Source organism: Podarcis melisellensis, assembly GCF_964234715.1.
Source record: "Podarcis melisellensis genome assembly, chromosome: 6".
In the NCBI taxonomy this organism is placed as follows: domain Eukaryota; kingdom Metazoa; phylum Chordata; class Lepidosauria; order Squamata; family Lacertidae; genus Podarcis; species Podarcis melisellensis.
Window position 1 is genome coordinate 52,393,785 of NC_138538.1, and position 22,144 is coordinate 52,415,928.

A 22,144-nucleotide genomic window follows, 5' to 3' on the forward strand; every position below is an offset into this window, starting at 1 on the left:
CAAGCCTCTTCCAAACAAATTGTCTTGTCTGAGATAATATGGGAAGGGATGCAGACACAGCAACAGCTGGCTAAGAAGTCACAGATGACCATGAGAAAATGTGTGCTACAAAAAATGGCATATACAAACCCTGCAGACTCCCCTGTTCCACCTTCAACTATATATCCGTAAATAAGTATGGAATGTATATTTCAACAGCTAGAACCCACCATGACCCAAATTAAAGGCAGCCCCATGTTGGTTTACCCATCTCAATGGTATATCTTTCTGCTTATTAAAAAAGGATTTTTCACCAAAATTGCACTTAGAAATTACGTTGCTAACCTGGAGGACCACTGTCCAAGCAAACAATTAAGTGCTCCTTAGGTGGTTAGAGATGGTGAAAACAATTCTGCAAGAATGGAAGATGACGAATTCTGCAAGAATGGAAGCCAGGAAAAATATCTAAGCAAGGAGCTAGGGGAATACCTCATCACTCCCCAAATCAGGACCAGTCCAAATTATGGTCATGTGACATCAATGCTAACACCTGTCACAAGCAGTGCACTGCCACAGTGCTACATGCCACTAGAGTGCACATGATTACAAGCTTTCAGACATTCCCATTTCTGTGTAGACCACCACCACAGGAAGCTTTGCAGTGGTGCTCACACAGGGGTAGTCACAATTTGATCTTTTCTGTAGGTCATAATGAAAAGGTACACTCCTTGTGGAAATGGTTTATAAAGAATTAAACCCATCACTTCAAGCAATTGCACAAGTAGATCACCTGGAAGTAGATCACAACGAAACAGGAAGGAAGGTGTTACTAAGGATAGGAAGTATTTACATCCCGAGGGTTGGTTTCAAAATTCATTTTTGACAACAGTTTTTAAGATGTAACCTGTAACAGGTCAAAACGTTATTTTGATGTGATGGTGGAAATGACCCAATTCTGATGATATTATCTCTGCATGAAATAAACATGCTTTGAACCTTCTGAATGTCACATGGACAGACATCCAGGCAAGTATAAGGCCCCTAATAAGTTACAAGTACTACAGAAAGCGACCACCAAAGATAAGTAGTTTGTACATTTAGTTCAAACTCAGAACTTATAGCAAAGAAAGCTAAAAATGCAGATAAGCAAAGCTTCCTAAAGCATGGTCCACATAATTATTTGGTGACTGCAGGTAGAGATCTGGTGTTGTGCAACTATTTTAAGCTCATTCGAGAGCCTGTGAACTCCAAGCCCTATTTCCACTATTCACAGGGCTGGTGGCCAGGATTTATCTTCTGGTTACAAAACACTGTGTGCAAACATTGCCCTATGTGGTTTGTTATGTCAGTAACACAGCAGCAATGTCATTTAAGAACATCATATAATTCAACACATTCATTAAAGAATAAAAAATAAAATCCCAACTAAATAGTCCCTTAAAATCACTTCATCATAAACTTTGTTGGGAAAAAGTCTTTTTAAAACACTGATGCACCCATGAGTTCTTTAAAATGACCATACAAAAGCTGACCCCCAACTCTGGCAAGCAGGAAATGTACATCAAAGGGCTGCATGAGGGGCAGGCTGGAAGTCACTGCTTTTCGTGGCCTGAGCCATGGCTCTGCGTTTGGCAAGGCGGGATTTGGAGGGGGGAGAAAGCTTCATGGAGCAGAGGGCCTGGGTGATGCTCTCTTGCTCTTCACTGAGCTGATTCTCGTGCTGGGAGAGCTGACGGTTCAGGGCAATGGCCTCAGCTGCAAAGAGAGTCAGCTCTTTCGTGCTGCTGTTCCTGTAGGTGGGGAAGGAAAATTTCAGTTGAGACCTTAAAGCTGGCAGAAAGGCACAGGTTGTCTCTTCACTGTCTCTCTTATACATAACTAAGTTAAGTTCTGTGATTAATTTCCAAATAAAGTAAGAACCACAGTAAGCGGTAGTCCTTCAGACAATGGAAGCCACGTGCTCTTGGCAAAGAGCTCTTCTGACTAATGCAGCCCACTACTTTGTCCCTAAACTCCCCTGATTCGATTGGATCCACCCGACAACCACCCTTTCATCTAGTTGTGTGAGAAGCTCAGGAAAAGGTCACCTTTGGAGAACCTGTGGCGTAGGCAGTCCTCTTTCAGAAGCATGCTGCACACAATGGAAAAGATACAAGATTAGTTGAGGAGCCTTAGCAGAAAAATGGATCCTTACAGAGTTCACTATGTGGAATGACCATTTATAAACAGATTAAATTTCAGGTGAATTAGATAGTCAGATACAGGCAATGAACATAGAAATAGAGAGATCACAAGAACAAAATACATAAGACTTTGCATTTTGCCCATATCAACATAAGGAGAACCTGATTCTTCCTAAATTGAACGTAGAATTAGTCTCTCGCTAAAATCCCCGTTCAGGCTACGGTGGAGATATTGAGGATGCATGGAAATAAGTTAGGCCTTTACTAGCAGCTGCTAATGAAAAACATGAGCCACGTGGCTCAAGGCTCAACCACTATTCACTTGTATAGCCTAGTACATGACAAAGATATATCCTGTGCAGAAACCTGTGCTTATTACTGATGCTATATAAATAAATGTTGAAAGGCACCACTGTACTTACACCTTGTACCCATGGATGCTGCAGCACCTGAGCGGCACTAAGCCTCTCCTTGGCATCCCGGACCAGTAACTTTGAGATGAGATCCTTAGCATCACTGGAAATACGAGACCAGTCCTTTTCCGGAAACTCATACTTGCCTTCCTGGATACTCTCAAACAGCTTGCTCTGGAATAAACACACACACACACACACACACACACACACACAAATATACTATGTTGACAGAAGTTGACTTAAAACTGTCATTTCCAACCTTTTACAGAATGACCCAAGTCACCTTAAAATCCTTACAGCCCTATATTTCTGAATTTTGATGGAAGACTAGCATCGCCAGTCTCTATTAATTGAATCCATATCCCACCCCTTTGCGACAAAGGAGTTATGGGCAGCAAACAGTATTCGCTAACACAGCTTTAGAATGGAACTCTGCATGTCTCGAGGGCAACAACATATAGCCGTTCTCCAATCAAATCACTTCTGAAGATGTGCAGGGGTGGAAATTGCTGCTACCTTCCTCCACACATGCCCAACATACTCCTCTAGTTACCTGGCAAGTTTTGCAGGCCTCTCCCCTGTCCCAGCCGCAGTCTGCGCCACAGTTCCCCACAAACGGCGGGTACCCGCTGAGCATGATATACAAGATCACACCCAAGCTCCACAAATCACAGCGCTTGTCGTAGAATGTGGCTTCTTCTGTGAAGACTTCCACCACCTCGGGGGCCATGTACTCTGCAGAACCACACTAGCAAAGCACATATGAGAGAGTTAAGACAAAAACCAAAACCAAGCCAAATGAAAGTGACAGAGAAACTTCTGCTAACTGCCCCAGGTCTTTTGTTTTCAAAGGAGCATCTAAAACATACTGGTCAATAGATGCTCCTCTGCTTGGTGGTTGCTGTTTTTAGACCATTTTAATACATTTTTTTTTAATGTTACCACATCAGATTATTATTTTTCACAAAACTGATGAAACCTCATGGCTCTTTGAATATCCAACCTTTTCATACAAAGCTGGCAGAGTATAAACCCAGCGCAGGGAGTTCTTCTACTGATACTTTTGAACACATGGTTGAGGAAATCCAAGGCAAGATAATGGCCAGGTGATAGGTGGATGCTAGGATAGTGGTCAGGAGGGAACTAAGTACTCAGTACTTGCCTTGTTAACCACCTACTTTACCACAGATGCAGATGGTTAACAATCTGGAAATTCAACCTACTGCAAATCATTCACTCCAAGGCAGGCAAACGCAGACTCCGAAACACCAGGAACAAATCTGTAGCGTAAGTCTAATTCACACTCATAACACAATACCAAGCCAACACGTTTAAAACCAATGATTTTCACTCATTACAAATTTCACACTCCTTGCAAATAAGCATGAGATTGCTGGTTTGCCGCCCACAACTCTGGCAATAAAATACCGAACAGTTGCTGGGCAACAGCAAGACTTATGCAGAAGCAAATGATATCATAAAGGATTTTAATTCTTAGCTATTTCAGTAATTATTCATTAAAAATATTGCTTAACTGCCCTTTATCAACAGATTCCAGGGCAGTGTACGAAAGTGTGAATACAATTATTTCACATTACATTGGTATTTGAAAAAGCACAATTTTAGACTATTTCTGCACAGTAAGAAATTGTTAATGTGGTGACATAATTCATTCTTGCAATACTTTGGACTTGCAAATATGAAGCGTGTATATATTTGCTTCCACAATTCTACATTTTTTTCAGGTTTCCTGCTCCCTTAAATCATTCCACTCATTCTTCTTTCATGCCCATTATGTCTGGAACAACCTCCCCAAACAGCTTGCTCGTTCTGTCTCCCTCTCTCTCTCATTCAATACCACTGATGCTGTGAATCCATAAGCTGAAATGCAATTGAATGCATATTCACTGCCCCCCCCATGTTTACCCAAATTTATAACTTTCTCCCTTTCCCTCTATTTTATCCCATATCAAACTTTAGATTGCAAGTTCCTCAAGGCCTTTCTTTTTGTTAAAACACCCAACACATTGGTGGTGCTATATTAACACATATATTATTTAATACTAATGAAGTTAATGCCTTTCAGATCAAACGCGTTCATTTTGCAGCTGGTTCTCTTAAACCCTTAAAATCAATATTCCCCTAAAAGGATGGTGAAATATTAGCAGTATCAATATAATGTTAATGATTGGTTAACTTGCCTCCAGTAAAACTGTGTTATGCTGCAGCAGAAACTTCCCACATGCCCATGTCTACCAATTAAATACAGCCCTGAGCGTTGGCTTGAGGAAGAGCCATAGTCTCCATGGTACAGCACAACGGGTTACATATGCAAATTTGATCCCTGGCATCACCAGGTGAGACTGCAAAAAGTCTCCATCCTGAATTCTGGAGAACTGCTGCCAGTGAGTGCAGACCAGGGGTAGCCAACACAGTGCCTTCCAGCTGTTATTGAACTACAATTCCCATGAGCCTTGGCCACCGCGACTAAAGATCAAGTATGATGGATGTTGTAGTCCAACAGCATCTGGAGGGGCACCATTGTTGGCTACTTCTTGTGAGGGCAAGACTGAGCTAGATAGGCCAAAAGTCTGACTTTTGCAGCTTCCTATTCTTCTATGCAGCATTTAAGTCCTTCCCCACAATGTGTCATTTTTGCATGCTACCAGCCACATACGCCAGTCTTGTGACCCAGAGGCCCTCACGCAAATGGCTGGGCGGCAGTTTGGTCCCATAAACTGGAAGCAGATCTCATGAATGTGATGTTACATTTCTTTGCAGAGATTGGAGGGAGAGGGGAAACACATGTAAGACACCTCTCAAGCACCTCTTTGAAGTCAGACTTTGTGCAACATCATACATACTAGAACTAGGGCTGGAGCACTATTACTATGTAGGAAATTGTCTCCTTTAGCTGCAAAAATTGAGCATGCAGATTTGAAGGTTGGGTGAGGTCTGCTATACACACTTCACATAACTTAAGAACATTTGCCCTGCAAAAGACTAGTTTACTTTGAGTGCACTTTAAAAAATATGAAGTTGTCGGGGCACCAACCATATGATATCTGCAAGAGACTGGAGTACACTCAACCAACATGTCTGAAGTTCCACCTTTGGCAATACTACTGAACTGCAACTTGATTACTATGCACATTTGTGCAACTTGGAGGCACAAAAGATTAAGTGTCGCAGATAAGATGCCCATCCTTCTCCCTGCATTTCAAGCGTATAGCTAATACATAGTAGTCTACATACTGGAGTGGTCAACTCAGGAGTAGTGATTGGAGTACATGCGCTGTTGAGTTTCACCCCACTTCCAAGGTCAAAGTCACAAATTCTCACTGGCGACACCTGAAACGAGGGAAGGAGAAAAACCAGAAACTAATTCACTCAACCCTGAAATCCACCTAACAACAACCAAAAGAGTATCACAAAAGAAGGATGTACCTTACTGGGAGATTCGCACAATATGTTTTCAGGTTTTAGGTCTCGGTGAGCAATACCTAACATATAAAACAAGAAGAAGTGAGTTGTGTCAAACTTAAAAGAAAAGAACGGTATTTGCTTCTTGGTGTTAACATACAGACTGAAGCTGTAGTCAAGCAGGTTGCAAGCTGCACTGTGTGCCCAACCAGGATACTAGGGTACAGTCAACCAGGTTGAGCAGCCCTAAATGGCCACAGTCACATGGGGATGGAGCCCACGCCATGCCTCCTTCTCCTGCCAGCACTGATCATATTTCTGAGAAGGGCAGTGCCTATGTAAGATGAGGACAGGGCATCATCTCCTTCCATGTGACCAGAGGCTTCTGTCATTTCCAAGCAGCATGGAAAAGAGCCACGCTGCAGTAGTTTTCATGACACTAGATTAAATAGAAAGGGGCTTTTGCTGGGAGGCTTGAACCCGCCACAGGAAATCCTCATATTGTATAAAGTATGTAGCACTGTTCAGATGTTTAAGAAAAATATGTACTGGGAAAAAAAGTTTATTTTGGAACGTTCTGCACAACACTAATACAGTATCTTACATCGAAATAGCAGCAAGGAAAAAAAACAAGCATTCTACTGCAGCAAGGTGATGAAAAACAAGCCTCTCTCACCTTCTGAGATTTCTATAATTTTAAACAGCAGAATGATTAAGTGCTAAACTGCAACAATTGCTTCAGTTTCCTGTTTAATATTGTGCATGCTATTGTTTAATAAAGATGTTAATAGTACACAGTGGAACCATAAACTAAATGACAAAAATCAAGAGATATGGCAGTAGATGATTCCAGAAACACGTATTCCCACTGCATGGCTTCTTTCCCAAAACATAATTTTAACAGCTCTGCGTGTAAAGTCTTTTGCAAGGCATCACTGCTCTTGCCATTTCTCTCCTCCAGCGAGCAGCAAGCTCCATGGACAGTTTAAAAAGAAGCAAGCCACAGAATTCGTGATCAGCAAGCATTAATACTACTCCTAGCTCACTATTTGGTTTATATAAAATATTTATACCCTACATCTTCCACTGAAATCACAGCCTCTCTATGGCTTAGTATCGATTTAAGAATAAAACACAATAAAACTACAAAACATTGAACAGCACCATAAAATATTGAAATGTAATCTTTTTAACCGGCTATCTCTACATGCTGAAAGAAGTGGAGAAGCATGCCTGGAACAGTGAATTCCGTACTCTGAATGCTCCTAATGAGAAGTTCCAATACAGCAGAGGTATGGGAGAAAACCTCTTTTAATGACCTCAGTGTGGAATCATTTACACAATCCCTCAAACATCCGAGTCTAAAACCATTTAGGGCAATGATATGGGACCTCCCTGCAACCCTGGATGTTGTTAAGACTCCTGTTGGTGCAATACTTTAATAGGACTGAACTCCCAATAACATTTTGTTTCAACTGAAATTTCTGGACCCTTTCGAAAGGCAAACCCAAAAAGTGTATGTCTAATTTCAAAGCAACCAATGAATGTGTAACTGTGGCAAGGTCAGCCTTTTCTAGGAAAAGCTGCAGTTGATACACCAGTTGAAGATGAGCAGAAGTGCCCCTGGCCGCAGCCACCCTTCTGTCTAGTTCACAAAAGCTTACGTCATATGGAATCTGTTAGTCTTTAAGGTACCCTAAGACTCTTTGCTCTTTTTGCAGGCTAAACACAGTTCCCTCAAACACCTAGAACGTGTCAAACGCTTTCTTCCAGATTGGCTTCACAGTATTTCCACCTCCATCTCATCTGGATGGAGCTTCAGTCTGAAGATTAAGCGTCAACTTGCTGGATGAGAACGTAAGAACATAAGAAGAGCCTGCTGGATCAGGCCAAAGGAGCATGTAGTGCAACACTCTGTTCTCACAGTGGACAACAAGATGCCTGTGGGAAGGCTGCAACCAAGACACAGGGGCAACAGCCCTCTCCTGTTCATGACCCCAGCAAGTGGTACTCAGAGGCACACTGCCTCCAATTCTGGAGGTTGTACAGAACCACTGGAAGTCTTATCCTTCATGAATTTGTCCAATCCCCTTTCAAAGCTGTCTGAATCAGTGGCTATCACAGCATCTTATGGTAGCTAATTCCACAGTTTAATTGCATGTGGTGTGCAATACTTCCTTTTGTCTTTCTTGAATTCTCCAACATTCAGCTTCCTTGGGTGGCCCCGGGATCTTATGAGACAGAAAAACACCTCTCTGCCCACTTTCTTCACATCATACCTGATCTTATGCATATCATCTCTCCCCCATAGTCAACTTTTTCCCCTAAACGATAATGCACCAAACACTGTAATATTTCCTTATAGGTGAGTTGCTCAAACCCTTTTATCATCTTGGTTGCCCTCTCCTGAACCCTTTCCAGCTCTGCAGTATTCATTCAGAACTATACAAAGCACTCCAAGTGGCTTCACCACAGGTTCGCATAATATAATATAGTACAGTGGTGCCTCGCAAGACGAAATTAATTCGTTCCGCAAGTTTTTTCTTCTTGCGAGTTTTTCGTCTTGCGAAGCACGGTTTCCCATAGGAATGCATTGAAAATCAATCAATGCCAGTGTGGTGTAGTGGTTAAGAGCGGTAGTCTCCTAATCTAGGGAACCGGGTTCGCGGCTCCGCTCCTCCACATGCAGCTGCTGGGTGACCTTGGGCTAGTCACACTTCTTTGAAGTCTCAGCCCCACTCACCTCACAGAGTGTTTGTTGTGGGGGAGGAAGGGAAAGGAGAATGTTAGCCGCTTTGAGACTCCTGAAGGGGAGTGAAAGGCGGGATATCAAATCCAAACTCTTCTTCTTCTTCTTCGATGCGTTCCTATGGAAACCGCCTTCTGACCAGGTCAGGGGACAGTCTGTCCCCCGACCTCTTCTGAAGGCTGGGGGGGGGGACAAGGGCTTTTTTTCCCACCGCCAGCCTTCAGAAGGCTGTTCTGTTTTTTTTAAAAAAAAAAAAAATATTAGTTTTTACACATATTAATGACAATACAAGACAAACACAAACATCAAAAAACAAACAACAAAAATTGACTTCCCCATGCCTTCCCTTCGCCACATCCTTGTTTTACCATTTTTCGAGCAACTCATCAATCAGTCTTTAGTTAAGTCCCTTTTGAATTTCCTTAAAGTTTAAGATTTACAGCTGTAGTTCTTTGTTTCCTACCCCTTAACATCTTATCAGTCCACAATTTTACAGTAATTTTTTAGATATGTTTTAAATTTCCCCCAGTCCTCTTCCACTGTCTCTTTCCTCTGGTCACGGATTCTGCCGGTCATCTCTGCCAGTCCCATATATTCCATCACCTTCGATTGCCATTCTTCCAGAGTAGGTAATTCTTGCATCTTCCAATACTTTGCCAACAGGATTCTTGCTGCCGTGGTTGCATACATAAAGAATGTCTTATCCTTCTTTGATACCAATTGGCCGACCATGCCCAAGAGAAAAGCCTCCGGTTTCTTTACAAATGTCCACTTAAGGACTTTCTTAATTTCATTATAGATCATTTCCCAGTAGGCCTTAATCTTTGGGCAGGTCCACCAAAGATGGTAAAAGGTACCTTCAGCCTCATTACATTTCCAACATTTGTTATTGGGCAGATGGTAAATCTTTGCAAGTTTGACTGGGGTCATGTACCACCTATAGATCATTTTCATTATATTCTCTTTCAGGGCATTACATGCCGTAAATTTAACACCGGTGGTCCATAACTGTTCCCAGTCGTCAAACATAATGTCATGACCAATATCCTGTGCCCATTTAATCATAGCTGATTTCACTGTTTCATCCTGTGTATTCCATTTCAGCAGCAAATTATACATTTTAGATAAGTTTTTAGTATTGGATTCTAACAGTTCTGTTTCTAACTTTGACCTCTCCTTCTGAAAACCAAGTTTCCTGTCCTGCTTAAACATCTCATTTATCTGACGGTAGTGTAACCAGTCTCGAACTTTATGCTTTAGCTTCTCAAAACTTTGTAGCTTCAGTCTTTCGCCATCATATTCTAAAATTTCACAATACTTAGGCCAATTAGAGTCCATGTTAATTTTTTTCACTGCTTTCGCTTCCATTGGTGACAACCACCTAGGGGTTTTACTTTCCAATAGATCCTTATATCTATTCCAAACATTATACAATGCTTTCCTGACAATATGGTTCTTAAAACTTTTATACACCTTTACCTTGTCATACCACAAATATGCATGCCAACCAAAACTATTGTCATATCCTTCCAGATCAAGAATGTCTGTGTCTTCAAGAAGTAGCCATTGCTTCAACCAGCAGAAGGCTGCTGATTCATAATAAAGTCTTAAGTCTGGCAGGGCAAAGCCCCCTCTATCTTTTGCATCGGTTAAGATCTTAAATTTTATTCTGGGCTTTTTGCCCTGCCAGACAAATTTAGATATATCTTTCTGCCACCTCTTGAAACAGTCCACTTTGTCTAGAATTTGTAACGTCTGAAATAAAAACAACATTCTTGGCAATACATTCATCTTGATAACAGCAATTCGGCCTAACAAGGAAAGTTTCAGCCTAGACCATATGTCTAAATCTTTCTTAACTTCTGTCCAACATTTTTCATAGTTGTCTTTAAATAGGTTCACATTTTTTGATGTCAGATTTACCCCCAGGTACTTAACCTTTTTTTCTATTTCCAGCCCAGTTTCACTTTGAAACCTATCTTTCTCCTCTTTTGTTAGATTTTTTTCCAGCACCTTTGTTTTCTGTTTATTCAATTTAAATCCTGCGACCTGGCCGAATATCTCCATTAATTCTAAAACTCTTTTGGTACTAGCTTCTGGCTGTTGCAAAGTTAGCACTAAATCATCTGCAAATACCCTTAACTTATATTGTTTGGATCCGACCTGTATTCCTTTTACCAGCTGGTCCTTCCTAATCATGTTTAATAAAACCTCCAGGACCGATATAAACAGTAAAGGGGATATAGGGCATCCCTGTCGTGTACCTTTCTCTATTGGTATCTCATCCATTACCACATTGTTCACAATTAATTTCGCTCTTTGTTCAGAATATATTGCACCTATACCGTTTTCAAACCCTTGGCCTACCCCCATCCCATGGAGATTCTTCTTCATAAATTTCCAAGAAATGTTGTCAAAGGCCTTCTCCGCGTCCACACAGAAGGCTGTTCTGAAGGCTGGCGGTGGGAAGAAAAGCCCTTCTCCCCACCTCCCACCCTGCAAGCTCCGGGGACAGGAGGGCTTTGCTACCAACCGCCAGCATTTTAAAAGCGAAGCCTTCGCTGCCGTCCCCCAGCATTTTAAAAGCCCCCGGGACAGCGGAGACTTCTCTGCCATTTCTCCGCTATCCCGACGGCTTTTGAAGGCAGGCGGGGGGGAGCAAAGACTTTCGCCCACCACCGGCCTTCAGAAGAGGTCCAGGACCTCTTCTGAAAGTCGGCGGGGGGCGAAAGTCTTTGCTCCCCCCCGCCTGCCTTCCCGGGACAGCGGACTTCTCCCGACGGCTTTTGAAGGCAGGCGGGGGGGAGCAAAGACTTTCGCCCACCGCCGGCCTTCAGAAGAGGTTCAGGACCTCTTCTGAAGGCCGGCGGGGGGCGAAAGTCTTTGCTCCCCCCCCCGCCTGCCTTCCTGGGACAGCGGAGACTTCTCCGCTGTCCCGGGGCGATCTTAAAATGCTGGCGGGCGGCAGCGAAGGTTTCGCTGCCGCACACCAGCATTTTAAGATCGCCCGGGAAGGCAGGCGGGGGGGAGCAAAGACTTTCGCCCCCCGCCATCCTGGACCTCTTCTGAAGGCCGGCGGTGGGCGAAAGTCTTTGCTCCCCCCCGCCTGCCTTCAAAAGCCGTCGGGATAGCGGAGAAACGCGCTGCGCTTCTCCGCTATCCCGGGAAGGCAGGCGGAGGGGAGCAAAGACTTTTGCCCCCCGCCGGCCTTCAGAAGAGGTCCAGGACCTCTTCTGAAGGCCGGCGGTGGGCGAAAGTCTTTGCTCCCGACGGCCAGCATTTTAAAAGCGGCCCGGGATAGCGGGAAAGCACAGCGCAATTCCCTGCTATCCCGGACCGCTTTTAAAATGCTGGCGGTGGGGAGCAAAGCCTTTCGGCCCCCGCCAGCCTTCCTGGACCTCTTCTGAAGGCCGGAGGGGGGCGAAAGGCTTTGCTCCCCACCACCAGCATTTAAAAGAGGTCCCCAGAGATTTCCCTATGGGTTTTCTTCTTGCGAAGCAAGCCCATAGGGAAATTCGTCTTGCGGAACGACTCAAAAATGGAAAACTCTTTCGTCTTGTGAGTTTTTCGTTTTGCGAGGCGTTCGTCTTGCGGGGCACCACTGTACTGGCAGCTTTATTTTCAATCCATTTCCTAATGGTCCCTAACATAAATTTCTCTGTTTTCACAGCTGCCACACACTGGACCAGCATTGTCACCGAGTCATTCCTCATGACCTTGGGACTCCTTCCTGGTTGTCACCACCAAGTTAAACCCTCCGTGGTGTTTAGGTCAGCCCAGAGCGTTTAAAGATATCATGCACTGATTTAGGACTTCCACTGCTCCCCTGGAGTCAAATAGAAAGGAGAACTAGAGCTATATGTCATCAACATTCTGAGGATAGCACACACACACACACACTACTGCCAAAATGTCAATGACCTCTCAGTGGTTTCAGATAGAAGCTAATAATACAAATTTATTTTGCGTAGGCAGGCAGACACCCCCCCTCTATTTACTTCAAGAAACAAAGGATGTCCTCATAGCCCTGTTACACCTCATTAAGTCATTACTAACGATTATTCAGTGCAGATTATAACCAATAGCTTCATCTTCTGTTTTCACCTCAAGTCCACCCAACTTGTGTTTGACTCTAAGCTTCAGTCCTTAGCCACTCTAAACAAAACATCTCTGCTTCAATATTTGTTTTCACTTTCTCCATCTCAAGTCAAGCTATTCAACTCAGCAATGCTATTTCCACAAATCAATTTCTCCAGCAGACTAGCCATTCAAGCCCTTCCAATTCTAAGCCCTCAAATGGAATTCTGCCACCTTCAAAGCACACTGGTAAGCTGTTGCTCTGGTGGTACCAGAAAACAACATACGAAAGTAGTTACACCAGTTTTTAATCAAATTATGAGTAAGAAAACTCCCTCTATCTTTCTTTTAGCTTTTACTTGGCTTTTAACTTTTAATTTAGCATAAAAAGAATATTCTGGAGATCTAAAAGAGCAAAATTAAAATTTCTGGCATGAATGTCTGGCTGGAAATGGTTTCTCACACCAGTTTCTCTGAAATTAAACTGCTTGCCTGGAAATTAACAGCTGCTCATTTGTGACGTAATGTCAGATTTCTTACAAGAAAAAAATGCATAATAATAATAATTTATTATTTATACCCCACCCATATGGCTGAGTTTTCCCAGCCACTCTGGGCGGCTTTCAATCAAGTGTTAAAAACAATACAGCATTAAATATTAAAAATTTCCCTAAACAGGGCTGCCTTTAGATGTCTTTTAAAGATAAGATAGCTGCTTAATTCCTTCACATTTGAAGGGAGGGCGTTCCACAGGGTGGGTGCCACTACCGAGAAGGCCATCTGTCTGGTTGCCTATAGCTTTGCTTCTCACAGTTAGGGAACCGCCAGAAGGCCCTCGGCGCTGGATCTCAGTGTCCAGGCTGAACGATGGGGGTGGAGACGCTTCTTCAGGTATACAGGACCGAGGCTGTTTAGGGCTTTAAAGGTCAGCACCAACACTTTGAATTGTGCTCGGAAACATACTGGAAGCCAATGCAGATCACACCCAAATAATATCAGTATAGCAAAACCAAACTATTATTACTAAGGGATGAATCCAGACAGTTACTTCTACCTAAGTTTCCTTTCAAATCAGTGGGAACTAAATTTAACCCTGGTAAGATCCAATCCTAAAAAAATGTAGGAATCTGAAAACCATGTTTAAAATTGTAGAAAAATGTATAATTTGCTTTATGATTCCTGCAGCAACACTCTCATTGACACTTATTTTACACAGGCAAAATGATAGCAAAGTGATTTTGGGGGCACTGCAGGCAGTTCCCACCACAAATGAACATGGCAGGTCCTCTGTCACTCCAGAACCAGATGTATATAGCTTACATTTATCACTAAACCCTTGACACTTGCTCTCAGGAACAACTGTAGTAATGAACTGGAGCCTTAAACTTTTAAAAGCCTACTGCAAAAAAAGCAGTTAGCTTGCAGAAGTATTTATCAACCTTAATTTGCTCATTATCCCTAACTCAAGAGCTTGATCAAACAACCAGCTTCCTTCATAAAGCCGAAACCTATTTGGCTACCAGACACAATAGTTACCTTTAAGTGCAGCATGAATACTAGTCATCATCTCCAAATACCAGTAGGCTTTTGCAAATGACATGTACCCTGAATCACTGTGTCAACCAATTCTTGCTAATCACAGACACTGTGGCACAAAGCCAATGGCCAGCGCTAGTTGGCATGCCATATGTGGGGAGAAAGGGAGTAAATCACAGAAATGCCCTGCTTTTCATGCTGATCTTGTATTTATGTTAGCAGACCTTGTCCTGCTTGAACACTGCTGGCTAATGAGCCTGTAAAATGGAGGAAACGCATTTTCACCTTTTGTGTGGAGGAAATCCAGAGCACAGGCAATGTCTCTCACCACCCTGCTGGCTTCTCTCTCATTAAAGTGTTTTTGCTTTTGTATGTGGGCCAGGATAGAACCTGTGGAGAAAAAGGCAAGCAGGTGCTTTGAAAAATGCAGTGTGACTTGAAAGCAAACTATGCTAGACTCAAAGCATCCAACAGACTATGTAGTGTGAACACACTTGCTAAGATTCAAGTTGAATAGCACGGTTCTCCTCTCAACATGAACAAGGCCAAAGGTAACTATGGTAAAGTATTTGCTTTTAGCAGCCAACAATTCCACAGCTCTATAATAGAGAACACACGGCTTGACCTATGCATGATTTTTTCAGAAGCAAATCCTAAATTCAATAGGACTTATTCCAAATCTAAGTGCATATACTACAGGGGCAAGGAGCCTGTTGCCCTCAAGATGTTGCTGGAGCACAATTCCCATCATCCCTGGGAGAGGGCCTGGCTGGAATTTAGGAAAAGCCCTCCCATGCATTTGGGGCATACTCAAAACCGATTGATGTGAAGTTCTTTATGATCCTTGTCACAGCACAGAAGAAGCAGATTCCCCACTCCCTTTGTCTCTACCCCTCTGTCCATTTCCCAAAGCCAAAGGCTTGACAAATCCTGAGCATGTTACTATCGTTTAACTGTTCTAGCTGCCAGAATGCACCAAACTCTTCTTATAAGAAGAAATCCAATCTGACTTTAGGTGTGTATCACCCTGGTACGTGTGCACCATAAGAAGAAACCCAACTTTTCCAAGAAGTGCATTGCGGGGTGAAAAGGCCACAACCTTTTGTGCTCGAGACATTGTGCCACTGTAGACAGAACACCCCTCCACACCACACCCTGCTACAGATCTAGTTCCCCACCCTGCTGTCTCTCTGCCCCCCCCACTGCTGTCAGCCCCATAACCACAACTGTACCCTCACCTGCAGCTGCACCTGCGCTGCCACCACAGCATGGTGGCAAGGGCACAGTAGCGGTGATGAGAGTAACAGGGCTGTGTTGGCAGCATGGGGGTGGGGGGCGGGTGTTGGATCCGCCACCTGAAGCAAATGGCTGCACCTTGCCTAAAGCTGTGCACAGCGGCCAGGGTGAAGTTGTGGGGGGTGGCATTCAGCAATTGGCACATTTCGGGAGAGCCAACTCAGGACCCAATGGATTCTGGTTTGGCTCAGCCCTGCCCTCTGCTTGGAAAGGCCCACTTTGCAGTTTCTGATGTCTGTTACCAGTGGCACTTCTGTCTGCTTGCATGTTTGGTGGGTGGGTGGAAAGGGAGCTCTGGGTCTGCAGTGATGCTGGCATCACTCCCCAGGTGGCAACAGGCCAATAGGGGCCAACAGGGCTGGGAGGAAGGAATCCTCTCCCCAATACAGCCCCCCAAGCCTGGCACAAAAAGGGCTTGGATTATCTCTGCCAAAGTGGCCTTGAAGTAGAGGGAGGATACGATCCATAAAGTGATAAATCTAGTTATAGAATTTGCCAAAGCAATCCATTTTTTTAAATAGTAATGTAGAATAGACTTCACTGAGTTTTGCAACATGCTAACTTCAGAGAGGCACAAGGCCAAGAGCTCATATGTTTGTTCCTGCGGTTTTGAAATTCATGCATTCAAGTTCTTTCCCCCTGCCTGTTCCCTGCAAGTAAACACACATCTAACCGGCAAATAACATAAAATAGTCTGGGTTTTTGAGGGCCTCTCCATTAGGCCCACCTAGTTCTGTGCACTTAACATCCTATCGGCATTAATGGAAAACTGGCAAAATGCCAACTGCTATCCGTAAGCACAGAAAATAATTTTCAGAGGTGATGTTGCAGACATCCAGTGTGAAACAAGCATCCAAAGGACCCAAGAACTAACCACCAGGACCAGTGACATTTTATGGACTTCCAGCTATTTGCAGGGGGAAGCAATGGTTCATTCATTAATCTATTTTAATGGCTAAGTACAGCAGCTTGCTCTAGTGCTCAAAAGCAATGTCTCCCTCCCCAGAGTGCTAGACAATAATATTCAAATTTTCACTATGAGTTGTGAGCACAATTTCCTGAATGAGTTCAGGATCCTGCCAACAAACATTCCAGACTTGAAGCTTCCTGGAACAGAGCATGGGCTTTTATTGATAGATTATCAGCATGTTAAGAAAATCAGACAAAGCCTCTGTAGGTGGTGACAGAATAAGATGTTCTTATGAATCAAGTTCTCAGATTTGTCCTATACACTTGTCTATTCATTTATCCACAGAGAAGTCTGTAACAACTTGTAATTATACAAGTGACTATTATGATCTCATTTGATGGGTAAAGCTTTACATGCCTGTTAAAAGTTTCAATATGAAAAAATAGTTATTTAAAAACCAGATTTACATCCAAGTTGTCCAATGACTAAACAGGGGGAAATACTAACTACTCATCATCATCACCATCATTCCTACTACTACTATTGAGAAGCTTGCGTCAATGTATATTGCAGTTAGAATTCTGAAACCATTTACACGTTCTTTTAATAGGTTTCCAGTAACATGAATACTAAGACTATGTGCTCATCCTCCCTTTAAAATAACTGCCCCCAAAGGTCACATGTGACACACACACACACACACAAGCTATGTAGATACTATCTAGCTTCAACATGTCAAAAAATAATTGAAGAGGTTTTTTCTTTTAATAGATTATTAAAATTTGGGGGGAAATACAAAGATGAATATCAGATATCTTTTAATCAAAACTAAAAAGCTAATCTTGATAAGAACACATAAAGAGAGAGAGAGAAGAAAAAGATGAAGGAAAAAGAAAAAAATGGAAAGAAAAAGAAAAGAGAACCTCCAATTCTTCATCTGTCAGCTACAGTATATATAGAAAATTACTCAACATAACACCCAGCAAATTCACTTTATATAAACCAACATTATCTTCAGTTCCCAAACCCAGATATTGCGAGTTCATTTTCTTTAATAAATGTTAACAATGATACCTCTGAAGAAGTATTTTTAAAATAATTTCTACCCCAGCTTCTGTGCTGAGGTACACTCAATATAGGCAATCGAAAGAATTGTAGATAATAAAATACAAGATCTCTTTTACAAGCAAAGAAGTAATCAGAACATCCAAGAGCTCAAATCAGGATAATGCCCAATGGAATAAAATTGTCTTTACACAAGCATGTGCCAAACACATCAGTATCCACTGTCTTTTAAGATGCCTTGGCTTGTTTCTAATGCAGTGCTAAGTAATTATCCCATCGGCACAAAGATTTCTGCTTGTGCCATGGGACTCCCCACTCCACACATGTGCTGCACCATCCCCAAATCTACTCTGGAGTGTTGGGGGGGATGCATAACATATTTAGGGGGAACACAAGGGGAGAAGGAGGAAGTCCCATTACACAAGCGGCAGTGATGGGACAGTTATCTAGAGCTGAACTAAATGCAAGCCCTGATGTAAGAGAAGCATGCATTATCACAGGAAACACATTTCCCAAGTCTCAGTTCTGACCAGTAGCAGCTTTCCAGGGTTTCAGTTAGCTGTCCTTCCTAGCCTTAGCTGGAAATGCCAGGGAATGAACCTGAACCCTTTTCCACACAAAACAGCCCACCCACATTGGGGGGGGGGGACAATTCTATCTTTATCTAGCTAATTTATTACAAGAAAATTTAAAAAATCATGTACATACATACCTCCATGCAGTTTTTCAAAGACAAGGTAGTACCTTGCATTATCTTCAAAAAATTCTATTAATTCCAAAATGTTCCTTTAAAAAAAAAAGGCATCTGTGTTAAATTTGTTGTTCTGTATAAATATTTATGGGGTATCCAAGGTATCATTGTTTAATATTTTGGTAGTGTTTTCTGCTAAACATGGAGGAGTGCTCTAATCAACATAAAAACAGTGTAACTGTTCTCATTTCCAAGTTTCACTGAGCGAACTACACTGTTTTGGGTTCAAAGCAATGTCATATCCAATACATGATTACACTAAAGACTTAAAACTCGTAATTGTATTGTTAAATGCTGTAACAATTACTTACTTGTTACCTTGACACTGATACAATGTTTCCACTTCCCGAAATACCCGACTACGACTATGCCCAGCGTTCTTCTCAATTATCTGTTATAAAAACAAAAGCCAGTTTTTTTTAAAAAAAAGCAAGAAACATCATGCTGAGCAGCTACTGTTACTATCTGTCACCTTTCAAAAAAAAGTGTCCATATAAACATTAGGCACTCTTTGCTTTGTGTTTACTGGCATGATACAGATTTTGCATGTTCCACATCCACCGAGCCCCCATAATGCCCTTTTTCCATTTCAAGATCTTACAATGGCTACCACTGCAGGAAACACTGCTGCCAGTAGCATGTAGCCTACTGCACTTTTGCTGGGCACAGTGGGAAGATCCACAGCAGTAGAACACAGCCAAGAAACACCTCTGTCTCATCCTAAACCAGCCTTTCTCAACCTTGGGTCCCCAGATGTTTTGGCCTACAACTCCCATGATCCCTAACTCACAGGACCCAGGGATGATGGGAGTTGTAGGCCAAAAACATCTGGGGACCCAAGGTTGAGAAAGGCTGTAACCCTTCCAGTAGCACTGACTGGGAACTAGGATTGCTCTGCCCATCTCTCACTGAAAACCGACAATTCTAATGCAACCCATCTCCCTTCTTGAGTCATGGCCAAAGGTTAAAGAATAAAATTAGTGACGTTGAATAAAGTTGTTCCTATTTCAACATTTTTATTTCCCGACAAGCAAATGAAGACATTTAGAACCCTCTCAAAATCAAATTTCGACCTAGAAAGAGGAGCAGAGGAAGTGGGAGATAATATCATGGGAGATAAGGCATGGCAGTCACAAACACTGCAGTCTCATGTGATATGCATGGCTGTAGGTTTAAAAAGTAATGTGCCTGTATTAGTGCAAATGTTTGGGATAAGACTTTCTGAATGATTATTTAATATTTAGTTAACATAGGATAGAAAGCAAGCTTTATTTTAAACTGGAAATTGGCCACTGTTTTCTCAAAGATTTGTAGATTGTTTTGGATGAGCATATACACTACAACCAGCTTTCCCTCTTTCAGTTTTGTCCTTGGTGAGCAGGCTTCTGTATCGTTTGGAAAACTAGCACAGCCTATTTGATTGGTCAAAATAAATGTATTTTCACAATGGAAAATATGCCTCTCTGAAGCCGCTTCCATCTGTTAATAATTTACTGGGATGAATCAGACAATTCCAATCCTCAAAACCATGGTCTAACAAGAGGGGAAGAGTTTTGTTCTTGCTTGCTCCCTCCTCACACATTCAGCTAAAAGACAATCTTCCTTGTTTGACCAAACCATAGTTTTCCCAGTATGTTTCCGAGCACAATTCAAAGTGCTGACCTTTAAAGCCCTAAACAGCCTCGGTCCAGTATATCTGAAGGAGCGTCTCCACCCCCATCGTTCTGCCCGGACGCTGAGGTCCACTGCTGAGGGCCTTCTGGCGGTTCCCTCCCTGCGAGAAGCCAAGTTACAGGGAACCAGGCAGAGGGCCTTCTCGGTAGTGGCACCCACCCTGTGGAACGCCCTCCCACCAGACTTTTAGAAGACATCTGAAGGCAGACCTGTTTAGGGAAGCTTTTAATGTTTGATGCATTTCTGTATCTTAATATTTTGTTGGAAGCTGACCAGATGGGCAGGGTATAAATAATAATAATAATAATAATAATAATAATAATAATAATAATAATTTATTATTATTATTATTTCCAAGCTAGGACAATACTCATTAAACTAAGCAAAGTAGGCTTAGGAAGGTGTATTGCACAAGCACAGGGCTCATTCAAAATCCCACATGCCACGGTTTAAAGAATCAGAAATCTAAAAACTAAATTCAGTGAAGAAGTGTGCATGCACACGAAAGCTTATACCAGAACAAACTTAGCTGGTCTATAAAGTGCTACTGGACAATTTATTTATTTTTTATTTCTACTGTGTCAGACCAACACGGCTACCTACCTGAATCTAAATTCCATGATGTTAGCAATATCAATGATTTATGACAGAATACATTAGTACAGCAGCATCTGTGAAGAACATTTTTAGGCAGCTTTAATGAATGAAAATAATACTGGAGTACTTTACTTACCTTAACTGCATATTCTTTCCCATTCTGCAAGCTAACTGCTCCCTGAACCTTGGCATATGATCCTGCACCAAGTAACTCTGCGGTGAGTTTGTACAGATCTGCCAAAGAATTCCAGTATACAGAAATCATTATTAGAAAACATTTTTATGAACTGCACGTATAAACAACTGAGCTAATCACTACCCCTGAAAATAAAACAAGAACAGGTGCTCCCTTGGTAATTAACTGAGTTGAAACAGCAGCTTTAGTTTTATGATCCATCTGCTCTCAGTTAGACAAAAGCAAAGGAGTGAAGTTGAGACCTTCTTACCATAAAAATATTAAACTATGCCCAGGAAGGCTGTGATCCTATGTTTTCCGTCTTATAAAACAAACAGAATAAAATATGAAATAGAGATAAGATAACTTAACTAATATAAGCCAAGATATTTCAAGATTGCTTTGAAATGGGGAGCAGGGTTTCTCCAGAGGAAATCTGAATCATTAGAGTAGTTTTGTGATAACATCTTAAAGTAACTACAATGAGAACATCCTGCACCAAGGAAATAACTCAGTAAATGAAGGTGTTTAACAGATGGGTCACAGTCTAGAGCAGGGATAGGCAAACTAAGGCCCGTGGGCCGGATGCGGACCAATCGCCTTTTCAATCCAGCCCACGGACAGTCCAGGAATCAGCATGTTTTTACATGAGTAGAATGTGTCCTTTTATTTAAAATGCATCTCTGGGTTATTTGTGGGGCCTCCCTGGTGTTTCTACATTAGTAGAATGTGTTCTTTTATTTAAAATGCATCTCTGGGGTATTTGTGGGGCATAGGAATTCGTTCATTTTTTTCTTCAAAATATAGTCTAGCCCCCAACAAGGTTTGAGGGACGGTGGACGGGCCCACGGCTGAAAAAGGTTGCTGACCCTGATCTAGAGTGCCCATTAAGCCTCAATGAATTCAACATGCTCAGTGCAACCTAATCCAATGCACATTTATACAGACATAAGCCCTGAAGAACTCAAGGGAGCATACCCTCATACACATGTTCATAGGACTGCAGGCTCAAGTGATAACTTTTCCTTCTCTAAAAATTGTTTTGAAATAATCCTATGACAGCAGAAGAAAGACTACTCCCCATGAAATGAAACTATACAATCACATATAATTTCAACACCTTGCTGCCTTTCAAAGAAAGCAAAGCACTAAGAGGGAAGCCACACAACAAAACCACAAAGACATAATGCCACCCCCACAAAAGGGGCTATAGAAATGCAATGGCTCAACAGAGTTTTTGCCCTGAAGCAAACAGCAACCCTGAAGCAACTGCTTAACTACTGTGAAAGATCAGGAGGAAACAAAAGGAAAGC

General features: G+C 42.3%; 1 protein-coding gene across 2 annotated transcripts in view; it reads right to left on the minus strand.

The window, feature by feature from the left end:
- Positions 1-517: 517 nt before the first annotated feature.
- Positions 518-22,144, minus strand: part of MKNK1 (MAPK interacting serine/threonine kinase 1) — a 42,643-nt gene continuing 21,016 nt past the window's right edge. For both annotated transcript variants that reach the window (XM_081914013.1, XM_081914012.1), the window contains exons 4-13: positions 20,793-20,890; positions 18,697-18,776; positions 18,347-18,420; positions 14,649-14,753; positions 6,026-6,081; positions 5,834-5,929; positions 3,132-3,326; positions 2,585-2,749; positions 2,067-2,110; positions 518-1,769 (exon numbers count right to left, since the gene is read on the minus strand). In XM_081914013.1, the coding sequence (XP_081770139.1) occupies positions 1,541-1,769; positions 2,067-2,110; positions 2,585-2,749; positions 3,132-3,326; positions 5,834-5,929; positions 6,026-6,081; positions 14,649-14,753; positions 18,347-18,420; positions 18,697-18,776; positions 20,793-20,890 (1,142 nt within the window). In that variant the 3' untranslated portion in view covers positions 518-1,540. The remainder of the gene's footprint in view (positions 1,770-2,066; positions 2,111-2,584; positions 2,750-3,131; positions 3,327-5,833; positions 5,930-6,025; positions 6,082-14,648; positions 14,754-18,346; positions 18,421-18,696; positions 18,777-20,792; positions 20,891-22,144) is intronic.